Genomic DNA, 23,599 nt, shown 5'->3' with positions numbered 1-23,599 from the left:
CCACTTACTAGGGAGGGGAGGTGCTTGCTTGGCTTCCCAGAGTCCTAAGTTCCAACATGGTGCCCATCTCAGGAGACACTGCTGGTTCTCCCCCTGGAAGGGCTACAGTCTGCCACCCTGCCTCCGCTTACCAGGGAGGGCAGGTGCTTGCTTGGCTTCCCAGAGTCCTAAGTTCTAACATGGTGTGGATCTCAGGAGACACTGCTGGTTCTCCACATTGTTCAATTTTAGATGTGTTCTTGACATGAAGGTATTAGCACTGGGAACTGAGTTTCTTTTTTCAGTGAAAGATACTGATTTTTGAAGTTGACACAAAACAAGTTTTAAATAATCTGTCAAAAAGCCAAGTCCGTGGGTAAGGTTTGTCCTAAGGGTCCCCAGTTAGCAGTCTTTCAGGTGGGTCGTCTCCATGTTAGATGTAAAGGTTACTACCATTTTGAACAGTTTACAGCTATTAAGCTCTCAAGTTGAACCAGGGATAGAACACATAGTTCCACACATACTATTTTATTTAATGTTCCTTCCTCTTAAATCATTCAGAATGCACCAAGTCTTATTCGTGCTGTGCCATTTACAGTTTCCTGCTGCATGTTTGACTCTAAGTGAGGTCGAATCCCTCTTGTACAGGAGGACGCTGATGTATCTCCATTCCCTTGCTCTGTGAGCCTGTAGCCATGGGAACTGTGGTTGAGTACACAATACACCTCCCAGAACAAATCTTCAGGGAACAAAGTTCATTTAATGCCACTGGCCTGGCCACAGAAGAACGTGGGGAACTTTCTGGATCTCTCAGCATTATGCCACCTCCTGACTTGGAGGAGGAGGAAGTGGAGCTGTCTCAGGTATGGACTTTCTGGGTGGGCACTAGGACTTGGGCCAGGCAAAGGAAATCTATGGTGCAGACTCTCCCAGGCCTGTTTTCCTAAGGGGAAAGCAAGAGAGAGAGAGACTTGTATCCCAAGCCCGTAGGATTCCAAGGGATTGACTTGTTTTTTGAATGTGTGGATCAAGCCTAGAGTATAGAAAGAATTTAAGCATCACCTAGAGCATTGGCTAGAATATCTTTATGACTCTTTCAGCCCCAGAAATCGTGGGACCAAATTCTGTGATGGCACTTTGTCCTGGGAGGATGAGAAGGACAGGAAGAATTTTAGATTGATAGAGCTCACGTTCTTTTCTGTATTCCTACCATTTTCCACCTAGTATGTCTTCTCTATTTTCCAAAAAGTCCCGGAAACTTTGCTTTCCTCTGACCTTTGCCATCCCAAAATCTCTTGGCCAGTGCTGTTTTCTGTATTTTTTCTTTCTTTCTTTTTTTTTTTTTTGACACAAGGTCTCACTATGTAGACTAGACTGGCCGTGAACTCAAAGCAATCCTCCTGCTTCAGCCTCCTGAGTGCTGGAATTATAGGTATTCATCACAACTGGCTTATGTATGTTTTCTACATTGTGCTTTTTCTACTTGCTGTATCTTGCAGCTTATCCTGCATTTTCACATGGAGATATGCCTCATCCTACTTAACAGCTAAATAATATTCTAATGTGGATGTGCTATAATTCATTTAAGGCCCAATTGATGGGTCAAGTAGGTTTCTTATTTATTATAAACAATACTAAAAGGAATGTATCTGTAATACTTCTTGGAATACATAACTGAATAATATGTCAAATAAATTCCTAAAGTCTGGAGTTGTCACGTGGTGGTGCAATAGTTTTCTAGCATGTGCAAGGTCCTGGGCTTGATTCTTAGTGCCGGAGGGAGGGAGAGAGAGAGACAGGAACAGGGAAAGAGAGAGTTCTCGAAGTAGAATTTCTGGGTCAGAGCTCATGTTCAGTTTAATAGTCTCATTTTGCCCATCAGAGAACTTAAATAATTTTCTGTCCCATGAAACGAGAATGGGCCTCTTTCAGACTTTGATCACAGTGTGGCTCAGTTTATCCATCAGAATCCTCTGCATGTATTATTATGTACCAGGCCCTAGGAGAACAGCAAGAAATGCAGAAAGAAATTAGACAAATCCTGACTCTTTCCCTTCCAGTCTTGACATGCAAATTACACTGTTAACTGAAGAAATGCAGCAGTATCCAAGGTAAAAAAAGTAACAGGAGGAAGGGAGGGGTTAACTTCATTTGGAGGCAGTGGGGATTCTTCATCACTAGGAAAAACTTCATGAAGAAGCTGAAGTCTGAGATATATTTCACGGTTTATTTATTTGACAAATACGTGTTGAGTATCTAGTATTGCTCTGGGTGTTTAGGATTTATCAGTGAACAAGACAAAGACTCTGGCTCTCGTGAGTTCGTATTACAGTGACTAGGTAGTCAATAAGTGATAGATGTGTCTGAGTGCAGTGTAATGCATTTTTTTAAAATTCTATTTTATCATTATTATTTTGGTTCTGGGAATTGAATTTAGGGCCTTCACACTGAGTTACATCTCCAGCCCTTTTTTAATATTGTGAGACAGGATCCCTGTAACTTGCTAAATTGTCCAAGTGTTTGTTGTATACAGTATATTGATAGATCTTGTTTTTTGATCCACTTTTTTTATTGGTGTTCCTTTTTATTGGTGAAAGGAGGCCATCTGCTTTAATGGTTACAATCAACATGCATTGGTTCAGCTCTGCCATGCTATCCTCTTGCTGTTAGCTCTCCATTTTTCCTTTTCATTCAATTGCCTTTCCTGTTTGGTAATCCTCCTCTGCTGCTGTTACTGGTTATCTTTATCTCTCTCTAGAATATCCTTCAGCATTCTCTGTAGTGTTGGTTTGGTGGTCATGAATTCCTTCAGTTGTTCTTTATCATGAAAATTTCTTGTTTTTCCATCAGTTTTGAAAGATAGTTTTTCAGGATACATCAATCTGGGTTGGAAGTTGTTTTCTTTCAGGATTTGAAACACTTCACTCCAAGTCGTCTTGACTTGATGGTTTGTATTGACAAGTCTGCTGTGATTCTGATTGGTTTTCCTTTATAGGTGACCTGTTTCTTTTCTCTAACATCATTTAATATTCTGTTCTTGTGATGAATTTCTGGGATCTTGATTATTATATGTCTGGTGTAGATTTATTTTGGTTATGGTTAGCTGAAGTTCTGTATGCCTCACTTATCTGTATGACAAGCTTTTTCCCATGTTTGGGAAATTTTTTATTATTATTTCTGTAAATAGTCCTTTCATTTTATTTGTGTTGACCCTTGCTTCTTTGCTCTTACATAATTTTTCTTTGCATCATTTTGTGGCCATAGAATTATTTCCTGGTTCCTTGTTATTTTTAAGATTCTTTTCATGATTGCATCATTTAACTTTGTTTTCATGATTACTAGCTGTGATCCTGTCTTCAAGGTCTGAAAGTCTATCTTCAACTCTTTCAAGTGGTTTTGCCAGCTGTTGATCAACTTTTTAATTTCCTGGATATCTCTTTGAATTTATTTCATGCATTATAATTATTTTCTGTATTGTTCAGTAAAGGTTTCCATCATTTTCCTATGCTCCTCCTTTTAATGTATGTCTTCTTTAGATTTGCTCAGCAATCCTTTCATTATGTTTGTGATTTCTTCTTTTACCCAAGAAATTATTTCTGATTTGATTACTTTTACAGTCTCATGAAGTTGTTTCTTTGCTTCAGTTTCTATCCTCTCAAAGATTTCAATTGTGTGACTTCCATCTATGACTGTATCTCCCGGACTTCTGTGTGGGTTGGAGGTCTGAGATTGCCTTTTGCACCTTTGTCTTGACATTCTTCTGAGCTCCTCCCAACAAGCCAGTCGTGGAGTCCCAGACACTTTCCACATTCGCTGGCCCTCTGTGGTATAGAGGAATGGGGCAGGCATCTAGGCTTCTCTGAACGCAGGTTCCCAGGAAGGTAGCAGGGCATGGGGTGGGATTCTCCAAACCTGTGCAGCTATACTGAGACTTCCCTGGTGTCCAAGGGTATGAAGTGGTGGGGCTGCTTCTTCTCTCAGCCTGTGTGTCTACTCTGGGACTCCCACAATGGTGGCAGGCATACAGGAATGTGTTTGTCTGATTCTCTCAATGGGTGCTGGCTGCCTGAAGGAAACAATGGTCTCCAATCACAGCCTGTGGGTGCATGGGGGCATATCTGGCTGTGTCTCCAGAAAGCAATTCCAATGGTGGTAGCAGCACACAGTGGCAGATCTAGCTGCAACTCCCTGCCCATGCTGGCTCTCATTTTTAATTTTTTAAAAAAATTTTATTGAAGTGGGAAAGCCCGCTAAGCTTGATTGAAATCAGGCACTTAAAAAATGTTTATTCAAAAATTCGTTCCTACATATAGACAACGTATGGGTTCTCTCTCTTTGTTCATATATATATATATAATTTTTGAGAAGTATCAAACAGTCCTCTATCTCCTACAGTGCAAAGGAAGGCCCTACTGGCATCTAGAATGTTGAATATTTCCTAATTCCTAGCCTTTCTAATGGAGACCCACTTCAGGGGCTCCTATCAAGTCATTTTCTCCTGTCTTTTGAAGCAGAGATTCTCAAAATCAAGGATTCTAGGATCACCTGAATGTGAACCACCTGGGCTGGGGACTGCAAGTGCCCCATGTACCACCTTATCAGAAGTTTCTGGAGGATTAAACCCAGGAATATGCCCAAACTCCCTGGGTGACTAGAGACACACCAAAATCTGTAACCTCAATACTGAGAGCAAATCTTCCATCTTCCACACAGTGCAAAACCCACGATAGGAGAGTAGGGCACAGTTTCATGGGGTGAAGAGTCAGAGGCCTCAGTCAAGAACCAAAATGGCAATACTGGTGTCTCAGAGATCAGCACCAAATCCACTTCTTTGGACAAAACATGAAAACAGGGAGAAAAGGAGTAGGTATGGAAACTAAATCAGAGAAGGAGAAAAACCCAGTCTCAGACTCCCATTGCCACATGTGCCACTCTGAAAGGGTTACTGGAGGTATTTTGACTGGAATAGGTGGAGAACTCAACTGTTGGACTGACCACCTAGGGACCACTTGAGTCAGCATCTCACTGTGGACAGTAGGGTGGGATATTTTGGGACCCCAGAAAACCTCAGGGATGGCACCAAGGTTGCTGGAGGGAGGAGACCAGGGCAGCCCCCTCATAACCCCACCCTGCTCCAGAGTCAGGCAGCCCTCACCATCCCTGATTCTGACTTCCTGTAACACAGCCAAAGGGAAGACACAAGCCCCATGAATCCACTCGGCTACAGTGACAACCCCGTTTTTCAAAACATTTGATTCCTGTGTTAATGATTGTAAATTGCTATGGTGAGTTGCTTTATTGCTAGTATTTAGAACACTTAGGAAATGACTACTTGTCAGAGGTGTCTTCCAGGTAAAACTGTTTTTATGGGGAGGAGGTTGAGTCTGTTGCAAGATCCTACCTTTTTAATTTGTTGGTGATGAGAAGTTGCTGCCCACTTGGACCAGCCCCTGGTTTCTTGAAACTGGCCCACAGTATTTTCTATGACCCTTAGGCAGTCTCAGTCTTGGTACACCAAGAATAACAGCTGGTTAGAACAATGATGTCACTTTGGCTGAAATGGGACAATCAGCAACACCAGCATCAAGCACAGCCTAGAAAATGACAAACTGAGGTAGCCATGAATTGGCCACCTTTAACCATATGAGCTATGTTTGTGGTTATATAACAAATTGTAAAACCAACCAGAAAATTGTATGCAGTAAATAAACCCTTAATATGCCAATTTTGCCTTCAGGGGACAAATTTAAAATGGACTAGGGGAAAAATAGAGAAACAGAAGAGGAGGAAGAAATTAGAAGCAAGGCTGGAGGATAAAGAAGGAATATACAAACTTTGAGAAACTGGTGCAGAAGATGGGAGGGAAATAGAGAAGGAAGAAATAAAAGGAAAGACAGAACAGAGCAACAACCACAAAAAGCTAAAAACCATTGTTACACTCATAGAAACAAGATCAAACAATAAAGAAAAAATCCCCTCCCCCAAAATACAAAAAACAGAGAGAGAGAGAGAGAGAGAGAGAGAGAGAAGGAGGGAGAGAGAAATTGTCACTTCAGGGTTTGTCTCCGCTGTACTGGTTGATAATGTGTGGAGACAGTCTAGATTCATATTAATTTATCCCAGCAAGCCAACATTAGCTTTAGGTGGGATATCGGATAATCTCAATGAACCTGCACCTGTTCTTACCCTGAAGTTCAGGCTGGAACCAGATGTGTTCAGCCTACAGCAGTTAGCACACTTTCTGCAGAACTGAACTCAGGTGGGAGCTGCTAGATGGAGCCAGCAATTGTTCTAAGTTTTGAGCTCTGCTGGCCCCTCTCCAAGATGGTTCCTGGCTAATCACCCTCTTTTATGGTCCCTGAATCTGTGCCACTCACCAGCTAGTGAGCCCACAGCATCCACTATTCTGTTGCACTGTGCATCTCTCTGTGGAGGCCTCTGGGGTTGCCAGCAGTCACTGTGTATCCCCCGGTTTGAACTGCTCTTCTCCTGCAGTGAGTCCTGGCTCAGGGAGAAAGCGCCACCCTCCACCTCCTCATTCCATGTTGAATTTTCTCTTTTCATTCTCCCATGAGCTTCAATTTTCACTTGAGATCCTTCCTTCTTCTCTTCCTCGTGGTGCCTAGTGTCTGGACCTCAAAGTTCAAAGAGACTGTTTCTTTCTTTTCTTTTTCTTTTTCTTTTTTTTGTCTTTTTGAGACAGTGTCTCGCTGTGCAGTTCAGGCTGGCCTTGAGCTCACTTTGTAGCCCAGGCTGGTCTCGAACTCACAACGATCCTCCTGCTTCAGCCTCCTGAGTGCTGGGATTACAGGCATGAGCCACCATGCCTGGCTTAAGGACTGTTTCTTTCCTGCTTACTACTTTGCCATCTTCTTGGAAGTCTGTCCTAACTGTGCTTTTGATTTGGGTTTTCCTAATGATTAACAATGCAGAGCGTTTTTAATGTGGTTACTGATGGTGTGTGTATCTTTTTTCTTGGAGAAATATATATTCAGAGTCTTTACACATTTTTAATTGTGCTAATTATCCTTTTATGATTGAGTTGTCAAGCCAGGCATGGTGATGCATGCCTGTAATTCCAGCCCTGAGGAGGCTGAAGCAGGAAAATTGCCATGAGTTTGAGGCCAGAAGAAGTTTAAGACTGACCTGGACTGTATAGTAAGCGCTATCTCAAAAAAAAAAAAAAAAAAAACATTATTGAATTGTCAGAGTTACTGTTATTTTTTGGATACAAGTACCTTATTAGACAAGAAATTTGTAAATATTTTCTCCCATTTTTTAGGTTATCTTTTGCTCTGTTGCTGATTTTTTTGAAGCACAAAAGTTTTAAATTAAATTAAATTTATTTATTTGTGGTATTAGAAATCAAATCCAGTATCTTATGCATGCTAGTAAAGCACTCCACCACTGAGCTATACCCTAACTGTAAAAGTTTTTAAGTTTTTATTGTTTGTTTGTTTATTGTAGTGCTAAGGATTAAACACTGGGTTTCATGCATGCTAGGAAAGTATTTTACCCTGGCCCTATATTCTCCGCCCACAAAAGTTTTTTGTTTTGATAAAGTTCATTACCAAATACAATCATTATCAAATACAAAATTACAAGCTGGACATAGTAGTGCACACCTGTATTCTCAGGATTTAGGGGGCTGAGGCAAGAGGACTGCCATAAATTCAACTCTAGCCTGGGCTGCACAATGAGTTCAAGGCCAGCCTGAACTATACAGTGAGACCCTGTCTGAAACAACCTCCCCCCAAAACACCTTGATACAATATTACAGATACATCCTTCTAATCACAACTACTTGAGAGGTTGAGGCAGGAGGATCACAAATTTAAGCTAGAGTAAGTAATTTAGAATTTGTCTCAAAATAAAAAAAATAAAAAGGGCTGGGGACCTGGCTCACTATAAAGGCCTTGTGTTCAATTCGCAGTACCAAAAAAAAAAAAAAAAAAAAGAAAGAAAGATAAGAAGTAAAAAGCCACATTTTTTTTATCTCCTATAAATCTGTTCAGATTTTATTTCTTCCAGAAATTTATTCCAGTCTAGATTACCTGACTTTTCCCGTGTAAATGTTCATCATATTCTTGCCAGGGATATAAGCTCAATGGCACCTGCCTGGGAAGCATACGATCGTGAGTTCAATTCATAGTACCGAATAAAAGTTCATCCTATTCTCTATTTTTTTATTTCTGTAAGATCAGTATAATGTCCTCATCCTTGTTTCTGATTCTAGCAAATTGAATCTGATCTGACTCTTTGTTTTCTAGTCAATCTGGCTACACTTTGTCTACTGTGCATCCGTTGCTTATTTTGCCTCCACTCTGAAATTCACTAAATTTGCATATCATTTACTCTTCTTAATTTAGTTCCTTCAGATGTTATATTAGGTTTTTAATTTTTCCTTTTTTAGTAAATGTTTATATCTATTAATTCTGGGTGCTATTTTTTCAGCATCCATAAGTTTTGGCATGTGGCTTTTTTCATTTTCATTTGTCTCAAAGTAATTTCTAATACCTCTATGATTTCTCCTTAGAATCACTGGTTGTTTAAGGGTCTGATATTTCAAGTCAGAAGTGGCAGCAAACTCCTGTGACACCATTACTCAGGATGCTGAGGAAGGAGGATCACAGTGAGTTGGAGGCCATCCTGGGCTACTTAGTGAGTCCAAAGCCAGCCTGCACTACAAATCGAGATCCTGTCTCAAAAAACAGAAGACAATACAAAACAAAAAGAGTATGATATTTCAAATTAGGTGTGGCGGCACAGACTGTTGCGTCAGCAGGAGGTTGAGGCAGGAGGATCAACAATTTCAAGTTCAGGTTGGGCAATTTAGCAACTCAGTGAGACCTTGTATTAAATTTTTTTAAAAATGTGTTTAAAGATTGGGGATATATCTCAGTGGGAAGATACTGGGTTCAACCCCCAATAAGGGGTTTGGAAGTTATTTTATTTCCACAGTGTGAAATGTTGCCTTTTTGTTATTGTCCTGTCATTGATTTCTATTTTTATTCTATTGTGGTTTGAAAAGATACTTTGTATGATCCAGTCTTGTAATTTTTTTTTTCTCTTTTGTCGGTACCAGGGATCAAACTCATTGCTTGCAAGGCAGGCGCTTATGCCGCTGAGCTAAATCCCCAGCCCCTAGTCTTGTAAATTTTGTGTTTGTTTGTGTCCATTTTGCAGTCTATACTGGAGATTTTCCCTAGTACCCTTGAGAAGAGTGTGTCTTTGGGGTAGGAATTCCTCAAATGCCTATGAGGTCTATCTAATTAGTTTAGAGAATTGAAAAAGCCCTCTGTTACTGATCTCCTATGTAGCTCTTTCATCCATTATTGAAGGTGGAAAACAAATTGCCAACTATTATTATAGAAATGTTTCTTTTTCTCTTCAGCTGTGTCAATTCCTGCTGTATATAATTGGAGCTGTGTTGTTAGGTATGAAAATGTTTATCATTTTCTGGACAAGTTGGCCCTTTGAAATTCTATCTCATCATTTTTATTCTTTCTTTCTTTGTTTATTTAAGAAAGAAAAGAATTGACCTTTTAAAAAACATATAACATCCTTCTTGTCTGTCATAACAATGTTGACATAAGGTTTCTTTCGTTTGATATTGTTCAGTAGTAGCAAAGCCACTCCTGCTCCCTTTTGGATATAATTTGCATTGCATGCCTTTTTCTATCTTTTTACTTTCAATCCTCTTGTGTCTTTGACTCTAAAGTGAAACTCTGGTAAACAGCATATTGATGAATCACATTTTCTCTTCTTAGCCATTTTCCTAGTCTCAGCCTTTCAATTGGAGGTTTTAACCTATTTACATTTAAAGTAATTATTGGTAAGGATTTACTTCAATTATTTTATTATCTGCTTTTTGCGTGTCTTATATCTTTCACTGACTTTTTTTTTTGAACAAGAGATTGAACTCACAACCTTGTGCTTGCCAGCCATGCTTATGCCACTGAGCTGAATCCCAGGCCCTGATTGATTGATTTTTTAAAATTAATTTTATCAGCACACTTTGATGTATATAATGATCACATCCATCATAGGACATTTGTACCTGTATAAATCTTTATTCTTTTTTTTCCATATTCCTTTCTCCTCCTTTCAACCCCTCTTCCCCTCATTTACAAGAGCTTTGTTTGCATTTTTTCCTTCTATTTTCTCTTTGTTCCTCTTTCCATTTGAATATTTTCGTCCCATTTCCTATTATTTATCATCCACTTTGATCCTTATTTGTTGGATTTGGTTTTTTTTTTTTGTTTTTGTTTTTTTTGTTTTTGAGCTGGGGTATTACCATGTAGTCTAGAAAATGAGGGACAGTTCTTAATGCCAGGAACTCATATTCAAATTTTCCTACCCTACACCTGCTTATTATATCAGCCCACAGATTCCACCCTATGCTACCTTCTAGCAGCGCTTACCCGTGGTTCCCTCCTGTTCTCTCTGTTTCATGTCTGATCCTAGTGATTTCTTCATCTGGTCTTGATGGTAGGTTGTGCCTTCTGCTACTAGGGGTCTGCAGTTAAAACTTTCTTCTTAGGCACAGGGGCATACATTTAGAATCCCAGCTACACAGGTGGCTGAGTCAGGAAGACTCAAGTTAAAGCAAGTTTAAAGCCAACCTGAGCAATTTAACAAGAATTTATTTCAAAATAATGTTGGGCATGGTGGTACATGCCTGTAAGGAGGTAGGAGGATCGCTGCAAGTTTGAGGCCAGCCTGGGCTCCATAGTGAGTTCAAGGATAGCCAGAACTACATAATGAGACCCTGTCTCAAAAAAATATTTTATAATATCAAAATAAAATTTATAGGGGCTGGGGATTTAGCTCAGTGGCATAACCGCCTGCCTTGCAAGTACATGGTCGTGAATTCGATTCCCAGTACCAATAAAAAATAAATAAATAAATAAAACTTACAAACAACAACAATAAAACAAAACCACAAAAACTTCTATAGCCAGACACTGGCATGTGCCTGTAGTCCCAGCTATTCAGGAAGCTGATAGAGCTGGATCTCTTGAAACCAAGAGTTCACGGCCATCATATTACTTGACAGTCACATCCATGTCTATATAACTTATCATATCTGATTAAAATGAATCTTGTCTATATTCAAAATATTAGTTATTATACTTTTCAGTTGGAAAGCTTCTTTTCTTTTTTTTTAATGTACTAGGGATCGAACCCAGGGCCTTTGTACTGAGCTACATCCCCAGATTTTTTTCTGTTCTTTCTTTCTTTTTTTTTTTTTTTTTTTTTGAGACAGAATCTCACTCAGTTCCTCAGAGTAGGCTTAAGCTTGCTGTTCTCCTGTCTCAGTTTCCCACACTGCTAGAATGTCAGGCATACTCACCATACCTGATTCTATTTGGACCTTTAAAAATTATTCAATAACAAAGTTTTATTTTTCCAAGTATACAGCTGGTTGAACCTGTTCATACGCTAGCAAGTAGGGCATCTCTCACCTCAGTATTTCTGACCCAAATAATTTGAGTTCTGCTCTTGGAAATCACCTTGCTAAGTCCTTTACTAAGGAGCTCCTGCAAGGCTGCCCAGACCAGTGACCCATGTGTCTCAACCTGTCAGACTCCAAGGAGGTTTCAAATTTAGAGTTGGAAACTCTCTCACAGAGTTGGCATAAGTAACTTTATCAAATAAAATCAGGTAGCCAGTCGTGGTGGCACACGCCTATAATCACAGCACTCAGGAGGCCGAGACAAGAAGAGCACTGTGAGTTCAAGGCCAGCCTGGGCTACAATAGAAAGGTCAAAGAGTCAGACCTTGTCTCAAAACAAAACAAAACAAAACACCGCAAGACCAAATTGTTCAGTATGTTCTGAACACTGTATTCGGACCAGTTCTCCTCAGCCTTGCCCCCAGGTTTGTTTTACTGGTCTTGGTCTTTCTTGGTCAACTTTCTAGCATCTTTCTTCTCCTGAGCAGTGCCTCCGAGCTCACGAGCAGTAGCAACTGCAGCCTCGGTAAGATGTCATACACAGAGGAAGCACTGTTCACCAGGTTGTTTGTTTGTTTCTTTTAGAGGCAGGGTCTCACTCTGCAATTCAGGTGGGCCTCAAACTCATTGGGATTGTCCTGTTTCGGCCTCCTGAGGGCTGGGGTTATAGGCGTGTGCCACCATACCCAGCCACCACAGTTCTTTTAGTAATTTCTTTATACTGATACCCTATACTTGCTGGAACATTGTTCTCCTGGTTTCTGTCACCGATTTAACTATGACTTCCTTTAGCTTTTTGAGAATATTATAAACAATTCAAGTCTTTGGCCTAATAAACCCAACATCTAAAAAAATAAAATAAAATAAAATAAACCAAATATCTGCGCTTCCTTGGGTACATACTGTTTATTTCTTTCTTGTGAATGTCTTATTAGTTCTTTGTTTGCTTCCTATTATTCCCTGAAAATAGAGCATTGTGAATATTATAATGTGAAGAAGAGATAGAGAGCTAAGAGGGGTAGATCAAAGAGAGGAAAGGCCCAGAAAGGGAGGAGACAAGAGGAGAGGAAAGAAGAGAGAGGACTCCAGGCCTTTGCAGATTGCCTCTGATGGGGGGCACTGCTCCACCAGGAGCCAGGCAATCATGACTGCTTAGTCTCCAGATCCTGCTTTGCTGACCTTAGAGATCAGCTAGAAGTGAAAACTTATGGTTAAGTGTTTTCTGAGCATTCATCCTGCCTTGGATCCAGCATGTTCCTGGGACTAAGGCCCTAGTATTCAAGATTCCCACTCCCCAACTCTTCCTCTGGTTTTTGCTGTGTCTGCTGCTGTCATTTCCACCACCCTCCACCCCTGGTAGTGACTTGTTCATTTGGCTTCATGGAGCTGCTTCCTTGTTCTGTAAGTACTTGATTAGGTGACATAAGCACATCCCTTCACATTGACTTGCAGGGAACCCACAAGTGAACGTAAGTGCAGGGGGAAGAGATCTGCTTTGCCATGGATGGAACCAGGCACTTGCACTAGGAATGCAGGCTGAGCACCAGCTGCTTTCTTCAAGCCCGCATTGTTCTAAGGAGGCGAAGGACAGGGCCAAGTTCCAAACACTGCAAAGCTCTCTTATGCTGAGTCTATAATTTTTCTCCTGATTCAGATCTTTCTCCTTAGATACCGTAAACCTTTGACTATCTTCCAGAGTTCTCAGATACTAATTTGGATTGTTTTTGCCAGTGCTGGGAAGGAATAGGCTGGCAGAGGTCTTTCTCTGCCTTTCGCACTGTCACTCATCAGCTCCATATTGAACATACTAAGTCAAGTGCCTGTAAGAAACCAAGAATAGGGCTGGGAATATAGCTCAGTGACATAAGCACCTGCCTGGTAAGTGCAAGGTCCTGAGTTCAATTCCTAGTACAAAAAAAAAAAAGCAGGAGAGTGCACAATTTCAAAGTCTCTCCTATTAAAAAAAAAATAAAGAAATCAAGAGTACACAATGTTATGAGCTTTTGTTGTTGTTAGTTTTTGTTTTTTCTTTTTTGAGACAGGGTACTCTTATTGTAGCTCATACTGGCCTCAAACTCATGATCTTCCTGCCTCAGCCTCCTAGGTGCTAGGATTGGTTGCTATTTCTTTTTTTTTTTTCTTTTGGTTTGTTGTTGTTGTTTGCCTGATTTTTTTTTTTTTTTTTGTATTTTTTGAGACAAGGTCTTGGTTTTTAGCTCAGGCTGACCTTGAGCTGACTATGTAGCCCAGATTGGCCTCAACTGGTGGTGATCCTATGAATTGCCCAGGCTGAGCTTGAATTTGGGATTCCTCTGCCTCTGTCTTCTGTGTAGCTGGGACTAGGCTTTGCTACTTACTAGATGTATGACCTGCAAATTCTTCTCACTTCATCTATGAAATGCAAATGGTAATAATAAATAGTAGGTTTCTCAGGGAGTCTTCATTTGAGATGTAAATGAAATAACTCCTGAAAAACATATTTAGTATTTAAAAACACTGAAAGTTAGAGCAAGAAATCCAGAATGAAAAATTTAAAAAAAATCATGCCTTTTACCTTAGTATCAAAAAGTAAAATACCATACTTAACAAAAAGACAACTTGGGCTAGGGATATAGCTCAGTGGCACAGTGCCTTCCTGGAAAGCATGATGTTGTGAGTTCAATTCCCAATACAAAAATCAATCAGTAAATAAATAAAATAAAGCAACTCATAGAATGGGAGAAAATATATGCAAATTACACATTTGATAAGGAACTAATTCATAATTAATATAAAAAACCCCCTATAACTTAGCAACACAATCTCAAGTAACCAAATACAAAAATGGGCACAGGAGATCTCTCCAAAGACAGAAATAGGTATTTCTTCAAAGAAAATGTATGAAGGGTAGCTACAAAAAAGTGTTCCACAGGATTCGTCATTAGGGAACTGAAAAGTAAACCCATGAGGAGATGAAGAGACGCCACTTCCAGAGCTCTAGGGTGGCTATATCACAAAGGTCAGTATTGGCAAAGGTATGCAGAAACTCAAACCTTTGTCCTTTGCTGATGGGAATGAAAATAGTGCTGCTATTGTGAAAAAAGGGTTTGGCAGTTTCTTAAAAAGCCAAACTTAGACTTACTATATGACAAAACAGTTCTACTCCTAGGCATTTGCCCCAAAAAACTGAAAACAGAGGCTGAAGAAGATGCTTAGACACCAATATACATAGCAATATAATTAACAATAATTTAAGTGTGAAAACAATCCAAGTGTTCACAGATAACTGGATTTTAAAAAGTATTGCATTGGGCAGCTTCTTGTTGCTGTGACCAAATATCTGATATCACAACTGTCATTTGCAAAAACAGGAACGGGACTGGAAGACATGCTAAGTGAAACAGCTCAGATGCAAAAGCTAGACACTCTATCTTTTTGCACAGAGGAGGAAGCTGAAACACTGATTTCAGAGAAGAGACTATAATGGAGGGCAGGCACCAGCCTGGCAAAAGTTGGGGAGAGTGGAGTGGAGACCACATGCTTGATGAGGTGCACAAGGAAAGATAAATAACTTCTAATGTTCTGTAACACGGTAGGATAACTATGGTTGACAATAATTAGTTGTATATTTCAAGATGGCTAGGAGACAAGATTTTGAACATTCCCCAAGAAATGATATACATGAAATAAAAACATACCAGCTATCCTGATATGATTGTTATACATTTCATATGTCTCTTAACACATCAGTGGTAGAAAATATGGTTTCCCTCAGTACCTAACTAGAGGCTTGGCATTTAAAATTAAGGTAATTACTAGGATAAGCCTGTTGTAGTGGTCCAGACTTGTAATCCCAGCACTCTAAGAGGCTGAGGCAGAAAGATTACAAGATTGAACCCATCCTGGGCAAATTAGAGACTTAACAAGACTTTGTCTAAAAATACAAAGGGCTAGAGATATAGCTCGGTGTAAAGGCCATGGGTTCAATCTCCAGTAGTACAAAAAATAAAATAAAATAAAATAGAACCTCAGAGAGAGATGTGGACATTTAATATCTATGTTGGGTTTTGTTGAAGTAGGGATTCCAAGACAATAGAGGGTCCAGTGACTGAAATTGCACATAAAAGTTTAAGTGAATAATCATGTTTCTCTCTTTTGTTTTCCTTCTGAGTGTGTGTGTGTGTGTGTGTGTGTGTGTGTGTGTGTGTGTGTGTTGTATGGTATTACAGACTGAAGCCAGGGCCTCATGCATTGTAAACAAGTGCTCTACCACTGAGCTACATTCCCAGCCCTTTTTATTTTATTTTGAGATAGGATCTCACTAAATTGTCCAAGCTGGCCTCAAACTTGTGATCTTCCTGTCTCTGCTTCCTGTCCAAGTATCTGGGGTTACAGGCATGTGTTACCATACCCAGCGGAACGTGTATTTTTCTAGACAGAGTTCATAGTCAGAATATAGTTTTAGGAGGCCAACGACCATAAATAGTTTGTTCACCAAATACTGCCTGGCAACCAACAGATGTTTATTAAATGAACAACTGACTGAATAAAAAGCTTTTATCAGACTCTCGTAGAGGTTGGTAAGCCAAAAAAGGTTTGATTCAGTAATCTAAAAGGAGAAAATCAAACGGATTTTTGCAAGAAGCTTTAGTTATGCCAAAGCTTTAAGGGGGATTTATTACTATGGAAGGAACTCTCCCTCCATTTCTTTCAGGGAAATGGAATTGATTCTCAGCCGACTTTCTGATTTTCTCTTTTCTTTCTGATTTTGGGCTGTGTTAGGCTTGAATCATAACCCTGCTTCTGCCACCTACCACCCATGTGACCTTGGCTGAATTATTTAGGCTGCCTAAGGAGCCGTTTCCACAGCAACATTCACCTTGAGAGCCACCGAGTGAATTATTTTTAAAATGTCAGTGTATGTTGGAGTACTAAAGTTTCCTCTTCACACATGCTTTTTCTTTTTTCCCTGTAAGACGTTTGTTCGCATCTATTTACCCCGATTCTCAAGACTTCGGGAAGTTCCTTGCTCTAACTGGTTTGCCTCAACTGGTTCATACAATTTGCTTGGTTTGACTGAATAAGTAAATGGCAGCTGTGATTCTTTGTGAGAATTGCTATCCAAATATGCATGCCTACTCTGCAAAATGAGAAGAGTGAGAGAATATTCATATTTGTTGTAGCAGCATGACACTAGGCCCTTTCATGCCTTATCTCACTCTAGAAATTGGACGAAGCATTGATAAAGGTTTTGCTTCATTGATAGTAGCTTTGTATGTGCATTTTAGCAGCCATTTAAAAATTGTTGACTGGATCAACTTGATGTTGGGTTTTTGTTGTTGTTGCTATTGGGGTTTGTTTTTTTTTGTTGTTTGTTTGTTTGTTTTGTTTTTGTTTTTGAGACAAGGTCTCACTAACTCACTAAATTGGCTGGGCTCCAATTTGTAATCCTCCTGCCTCAAGTCTCCCAGAGTGGTGGGATTTAAGGCATGGACCACCACAATTTGTTTTGGTTTTAACTTGCTTAAATGTTTAAGCAGATACGTTCCAAACTTTATTTTACTTTTTGTCTTTTTTAGACAGGGTTTCACTACACAGTTCAGGGTAGACTTGAACTCACTTTGTAGCCTACACTGGCCTTGAATTTGCAGTTATCTTCCTGCCTCAATCTTCTGAGTGTTGGGATTATAGGCATGCACCACCATACCCAGCCCAATTTTTAAAAGAGACTAAAAATTGATTAAATTCACAAGGAAATTTACCCCCTAAAAAAACTTTTTGCTTACGGGTCTTATTTTGTCACCTAGGAGACTATATGATAAACCTTTCCCACAATGGTTTCTTCAACATTATTTTTAATTGTAATAAAATACACATAACATTATCATCTTTCCATTTTCAGTGTACTGTTCAGTAGTATTAAGTATATTCACCTTGTTGGTGGTGACATGCAATCATCCATTTCCAAAACATTTTCGTCTTGCAGAATTAAAACTTGGTATTCATAAACCATGGGTATCCAAACTTTTGGCTCTCTTGGGCCACAATGAGTGGATAAGATTTACTCTGGCTTTGCACATAAAATATATAAGATAGTTAATGTATGTAAGTAATAAAAATGCCTTTTTATATCTTTGTTCGTTGAGACAGGGTCTTCTTATGTAGTTTAGGCTGGCCTTGAACTCACTATGTAGATCAGACAGGCCTCAAACTCTCAGGCCATACCTGGCTAGATAAATGTTTTAAAGAAAATGAAGTACATACAACATATGATGGAATATTATTCAACCTTTAAAAAGTAAGGAAATTTGGGCTGGGGATATAGTTCAGTGGCACAGTGACTGCCTGGTAAGCACAGGCCCTAAATTTGATTCCCAGTACCAAAAAAAGAAGATGAAGATGAAAATGAAGATGAAGATGAAGACAAAGATGAAGAAGGAAATTCTAGCTGGGCATAGTGGTGCAGGTGTATAATCCCAGAATTTGGCAGGCTGAGGCAGAGGATTTCTGTGAATTCAAGGCCTGCCTGAACTGCATCGTGAGACCTTGTCTCAAAAAACAACACAACACAAAAACCACAACCAAAAATGATCTGTCAATGGACACTTACATGGGAGGCTACTACCTTTGCCACTTGTTTTTTTTTGTTGTTGTTGTTTTGGTTTTTTTTGGTCTTTTTCATTTTTATCAGTACCAGGGATCGAACTCACAACTGCCTGCTTGCAAGGCAGGCACTTATGCCGCTGAGCTAAATCCTCAGCCCCTTGTTTTGTTTTTTGAGACAGGGTCTCACTAGGTGTCATTCAGGCTGGCGCTGAACATACTATGGAGCCCATGCTGACCTGGAACTTGCAGCAGTTCTCCTGCCTCAGCCTCCTGAGTGCTGGATTACAGGTGTGCATCACCATGCCCAGCTCCCTTTGTCACTTGTGAATAATGCTGCTATCAATATGGATGTAGAAATCACTATTTGATATCCTGCTTTCAATTCTCTTGGGTATATCCAGAAGTAAAATTACTGGATCATATGTATTTCTATATTTAACTTTTTTAGGAATTACTATACTATTTGCTATAGCAACTGAATCATTTTACATTAACTCCAAAAGCATGTAAGATTTCCATTTTTTCCATATTTATCAATACTTATTTTCTTGATCATAGCCATTTTAATGAGACAGAACCTCATTTTGATTTGCATTTTCCTAATGATTAGTAATGTTGGTCATGTTTTCCTGTGGTTGTTGATCACTGAATATCCTTTTGGGAAAAATATCTATTCAAGTCCTTGCCTACTTATGTTTGGATAGCTTATGTTTTGTTGTTGTTGAGTTCATCATATGTTCTAGAGATCAAACACCTGTCAGACACTTGATTTTCAAATATTCCCTCCCATTCTGTGGGTTGCCTTTTCACGCCATTGTGTCTTTTGGATTTCTTTTTTTTTTTTTTTTTTTTTTTTTTTTGAGACAGGGTCTTGCTATGTTGAGGATGGTCTAGAACTCATTATGTGGCCCAGGCTGGCCTCAAACTCATGGTAATCCTCCTGCCTCACCCTCCTGAGTGCTGGGATTGCAGCTGTGCGCACTGTGTCTGGCCTTGTGTCATTTAGTGCATGGGGGGGGGGTTCTTGAGCGGTTGTGACATCCTTGGCAAAAATCATTTGGCTAAGGTGTGTCAAGATTTTGTGCCATAAACTTTTGTAAATAGTGGTACCAACATGACATCATCTCTGCTTTAAAGAAGCCACCCTTGAGTTAAATACTCAGATTCTGTTTTGAGTAGTATTCGGTGTCGCTGCATGCTCAGTGGGCAATGCGCTCATATTTTCCCACATGTTGCCGCTTAAGCTTCTCATGGAACCACGGCTGCCTTTATCAGGGGGCCGATCTTACTAGCCAGAACACGGTTATGATTTTTTCTGGGGCACAGTCAGGACTTGAAACCAGAGTTTAGGGCCTCATGTGTCATGCTATTTCAGGTAAGACCTTCTAATCTCTACAATGCGGGCAGAAATGACATTAGGTGTTCTCTGTAGAGCATCTTGGCAGCTCCAAGCTCCTACGCTTTAAGGAATTGCTTAGAGCCAGGAGCCACGCATAAAGTAGACAATAAACATTCTGGGGACAAAGCCCGGAAGACCAGAGTCCTCAAGTGTACGCCCTACCCCACCAAAGAGACTCAAGTTCTTCCCCGGAACCTGAGCCTGGCCGGGCCGTGCTACCAGCGCGGGTGGGGGACGAGTCACAGGAAAATGCCTGCGAAGAGATTCCCACAGAACCCCCCTCCCCGGGTCTCGCTGAGGAGGGGTCTGGGCGTCCTGCCACGCCTCCAACACTAACCGCGCGCCACGCTCCCAGTCCCTCGCCAGCACAACGTGATCCCAGCCTCTCTTGCCCCTAAGCTGCTTCCCTCTTGGTACGCCCTCGCCTGGACGCCTAGCAGCGCCACGGCCAGTGCGCATGCGAGCACCTGAAGTGGGGAGGGCGGGGGAGAGGGGTGCTCCGCGCAAGACCCCGCCCCTCGCAGCTCCGCGCGTGACGTAGCAGGGGCCTCCGCCCGGCTCCGAGCGGTGAGAGTGAGCGGCCGGCCGCCGTGAGCCGCTAGATCGGGAAGGGATGTGGGAGTCCCGATCCTTCAGGAGGGCGCTTCGGGGAAGGGAGGAGACCCAGGTGCACCACCCGCTGCTGACACTCAGGCTCGGTCCTTCCCTCTCCTGTGTTTGACCTTCCAGGAATCCCAGGACCGGAGGCAGGGCAAAGGCTGGGCATTTCCGTGACTCCTGTCTTCTTCCCCAATCCCATCTGTTTATCTCTCGCCTTCCAGATGTTCTTTTTCGTCAAGCTGTCGCTTGTTGCATGGGATAGAGTGCTCTCCTGAGACGCAGGAGGCAGGTTTCAGACCGCGGTTAGATCACTTCTGTGTTAAGGTCCCAGAACTTCAGTTTACCCCAGTGTTTTTCTCTCCTTCTGGTTTTGAGGATCGCTATGCACAAGAGAAAGGAAATGACATCTGTTGAGTTCCTGCGTGGCCAGGTACCATGCCGACAGCTGTGGACCACAAGTAATACTCATGACTTGGTGTTCTGAGAACTCCTATTTCACAGATGCCTAAACTCACAGCAGTTAACTGACCTGTTCTCGCATAGCTAATGAGTAGCAAGGGACTCCGATCCATTTAGCCTTGTCTTTCCAAAGTGGAGTCTTACTGAGACACTTTCTTTGTGCAGCTTTCTCTTTGTCAGGCAGAGAATTCTCCCTTTCAGTTTCCTTGTAGGAGCACAGAATGCTGTGCTCTGCTTAGCCCAGGTTATTTCAGAAATGAAATACAACAAACATTTACATAGTGGACACGGAGGTGAACTTTGGAAGTCAAGAACTTTGGGTTCTTGTCTGAGCTCTGCCACTAAATGCCAGCATACCTTGGGCAAGTCCCTTGCCTCCCCAGAGCTTTTGCCCACTTTGTGTAACATGGAGGAGCGTCTTCTGACCAACAGGCTCTCACCCAGTCTTCCCTCTCTTCCCTTCCCAGCAGGCTCTCCGAGAAGGCCCAGATCCCTCTGCTCCTCATGGGCTGCTGCCAGGCCTGGCACAACCTGCATCTCTGTCTGGCCCACCACCCACCTCTGGTCTGTGCCAATCTGATCTTGCTGCTCCTTGGCCTCTCAGGCCTGGGCCTGGGAGGCTTCCTTCTCACCCATAGGACTGGTCTGCGCAGCCCTGACATCCCTCAGGTAAGTGCCCTCCTGCTCATGCTTCCCATGGAGCCCTGCCCGTGACATGTCTTGCCTCTCACCTCTCTCCCATCCTCCTTTTGCACACAGGACTGGGTCTCCTTCTTGAGGTCTTTTGGCCAGCTGACTTTGTGCCCTGTGAATGCGACAGTCACAGAGAAGTCGCAAGGGTCTCATATCTCTCACATCGTGGGGTTGCTGACCACCTTGAAATTTGAAGATGGTCCAGACCGGAACAAGACTAAAACATTCCAAGCCAAGATCCCAGGTAGTCAGATGGGATTGAAAGGTGAGATGAGGGAGGACTATGGGTCCAGCATCAGCCTCTGACTTTGCCACCTGGTCACCTGGGGCAATCCCTGTGCCTTAGTCACTTCTGCTATAATAAGAACTAGATATTTTCAGTGGCCATGCCCACAGTGCAGGTTTTTTTGAGGAAGGGATACCAGAAATCGAATTCAGAACCCTGTGCTTGCCAGGCAAGTGCTTGTGCCACTGTGTAGGTTCTCTATATTTTCTCCACCTGCTTCAGTTCTCAGGTTCTTTACTTTGCTCCTTGGCAGTTTGATGAGATGAGCTATATTTGACTCTGGGTTCTTTTTAATCTTTATAAGCCATTGCCTCTCAGAGGCACCCTCTTTTTCCTCAGGGATATCATAGAAGTATCTTCTCTTTATTTATTTATTTGGCAAAGTGTTGAGACTGTCCCAAAATAGTCCAAGCTGGCCTTGAACTCACTATGTAGCCCAGGTTGGCCTTAGGCTTGCAGTGATCTTCCTGTCTCAACCTCACAAGTGCTGGGATCACAGGCCTTTGCCACCACCCCTAGCATATTCTGTTTAATTAAAGTAGCATTTTTTGGTTTGTTTTTTAACTTAGCATTGGTTTTCCTTTCATTCATCTGTTCACAGTAAAATGGTTTTAATAAGCCATGGGCTGAGTTGAGACAAATTGAAAGTATATCTAAGGCCAATAGAGTCAGGAATTGAACTCATGACCTCGTGCTTACCAGGCAAACACTTGAGCTAAATCCCCAGTATCTTTTTTGTTTTTTAGTGGTGCTAGGGATTGAACCTATAGTAGGCAAGTGCTCTGTCACTGAACTGCACGGCCAGTTTTTTTGTTTTTTTTTTTTCTTCTTCTCTTCGGTACTGGGCATCAAACTCAGGACCTTGCACTTGCCAAGCAGGTGCTTATGCCACTGAGCTTTATTCCTTGTCTGAGCCCTTTTTATTTAGAGTCAAGGTCTTGCTAAGTTGCCAGACTGGCCTTGAACTTGGCATCCTCTTGCTTCAGCCCCCTGAGGTCAGTAGGCATGTGTCGTTGTGCCTGGCTTACGTGAATATTCCACATTTTAATGTATTTGTTCATTATTCAACATTGGGGTTGTTTCCACTTTTTAGTTTTTTGTTTGTTTTGCAGTACTGGAGAGTGAATGCAGGGTCTTAACACTGAACTGTTTCCCTTTTTATTTTTTTATTTTGAGATAGAATCTTGCTAAATCACTAAATTGCCTGGGCCGGGTTTAAACTTTCAGTCCTCCTGCTCAGCCTCCAAAAGTGTCCCATCATGTAGCTGGGATTACAGGTGTGCACAATAATACCTGGTACTGTGTTTTAATTATTGAGCTATAAGAGCTCTTTATATATTATGCAAATCCTTTACCTGATTTATAGTTGGAAGATCTTTTCTCCCCTTTTGTGGGTTGTCCTTTTACTTTGTTGATGATATTCTTTCAGATATACAAGTTTTGAATATTAATGAGTTTATTTTTGTCGTATTGCTTGTGCTTTTTGTATCATAGCTGAGACCTTCCTAACCCACGGTCATTAAGATTTATTCCTGTATTTTCTCCTGAGAATTTTAGAATTTTAGTTTTACATTTAGGATTCATTTTGCTGATTTTTGTATGTGGTCTAAGGATGGGATCCAATTTCATTCTTTTACATGTGGCCATCTAATTTCCCAGCATCTTTCTTAGAAAAGACTATTTCCCTCCACTGAATTGTCTTAGCACCCTTTGCAAATCAATTGATCATAGATGTGTGGTTTATTTCTGGGCTGTCGTTTGTGTTCCATGGATCTATGTCTGTCCTTACGCTAGTACCACACTCTTGATCACTGTCCCTCTTTAGTGAGTTTTAAAATCAGGAAATGTGAGTCCTCTGACTTTGTTCTTCTTTCTCAAGAGTATGTTGAGTATTCCAGATTCCTTAAATTTCCACAAGGTAGGATTGGGTCATTGATTTCTGCTTCTGCAAAGAAGGTCTAGTATTTTTTTTTTTAATCAATACATGTTTGCAGTACATAATGATTGCATTCAGAATGAGTACATGTACATAACAAAAGCCTTATTCTTTTTATAATAGTTAGAAACAAAGTTAACACCAAAGTTTCTTTTTGGTGTGTGTGGGGGGGGACATCTGTAATTGTGTTACCATGCAACAATT

At 41.1% G+C, this 23,599-nt stretch overlaps 1 protein-coding gene across 10 annotated transcripts in view; it reads left to right on the top strand.

Annotated features, from left to right (window-relative positions):
- The first annotated feature begins 707 nt into the window (after positions 1-707).
- The window catches only part of Tmem219 (transmembrane protein 219), a 30,897-nt gene continuing 8,005 nt past the window's right edge, over positions 708-23,599 (top strand). Inside the window, exons 1-3 of one of the 10 annotated variants that reach the window (XM_013142230.3) lie at positions 708-842; positions 20,951-21,149; positions 21,240-21,438. In XM_013142230.3, coding sequence (XP_012997684.2) covers positions 742-842; positions 20,951-21,149; positions 21,240-21,438 — 499 coding nt within the window. In that variant the 5' untranslated portion in view covers positions 708-741. Of the gene's footprint in view, positions 843-19,860; positions 20,168-20,434; positions 20,452-20,947; positions 21,150-21,239; positions 21,439-23,599 lie in introns of those variants that run through there. The other 9 variants (XM_063226796.1, XM_023560850.2, XM_013142227.3 and 6 more) reach the window with 9 other exon arrangements.

The sequence above is a fragment of the Cavia porcellus genome, unplaced genomic scaffold, assembly GCF_034190915.1.
Source record: "Cavia porcellus strain 051 isolate PalLab524CR breed Dunkin Hartley unplaced genomic scaffold, mCavPor4.1 scaffold_16, whole genome shotgun sequence".
Lineage (NCBI taxonomy): Eukaryota > Metazoa > Chordata > Mammalia > Rodentia > Caviidae > Cavia > Cavia porcellus.
The sequence above is the reverse complement of the archived record's forward strand: the minus strand, read 5'-3'. Positions and strand labels throughout refer to the sequence as shown.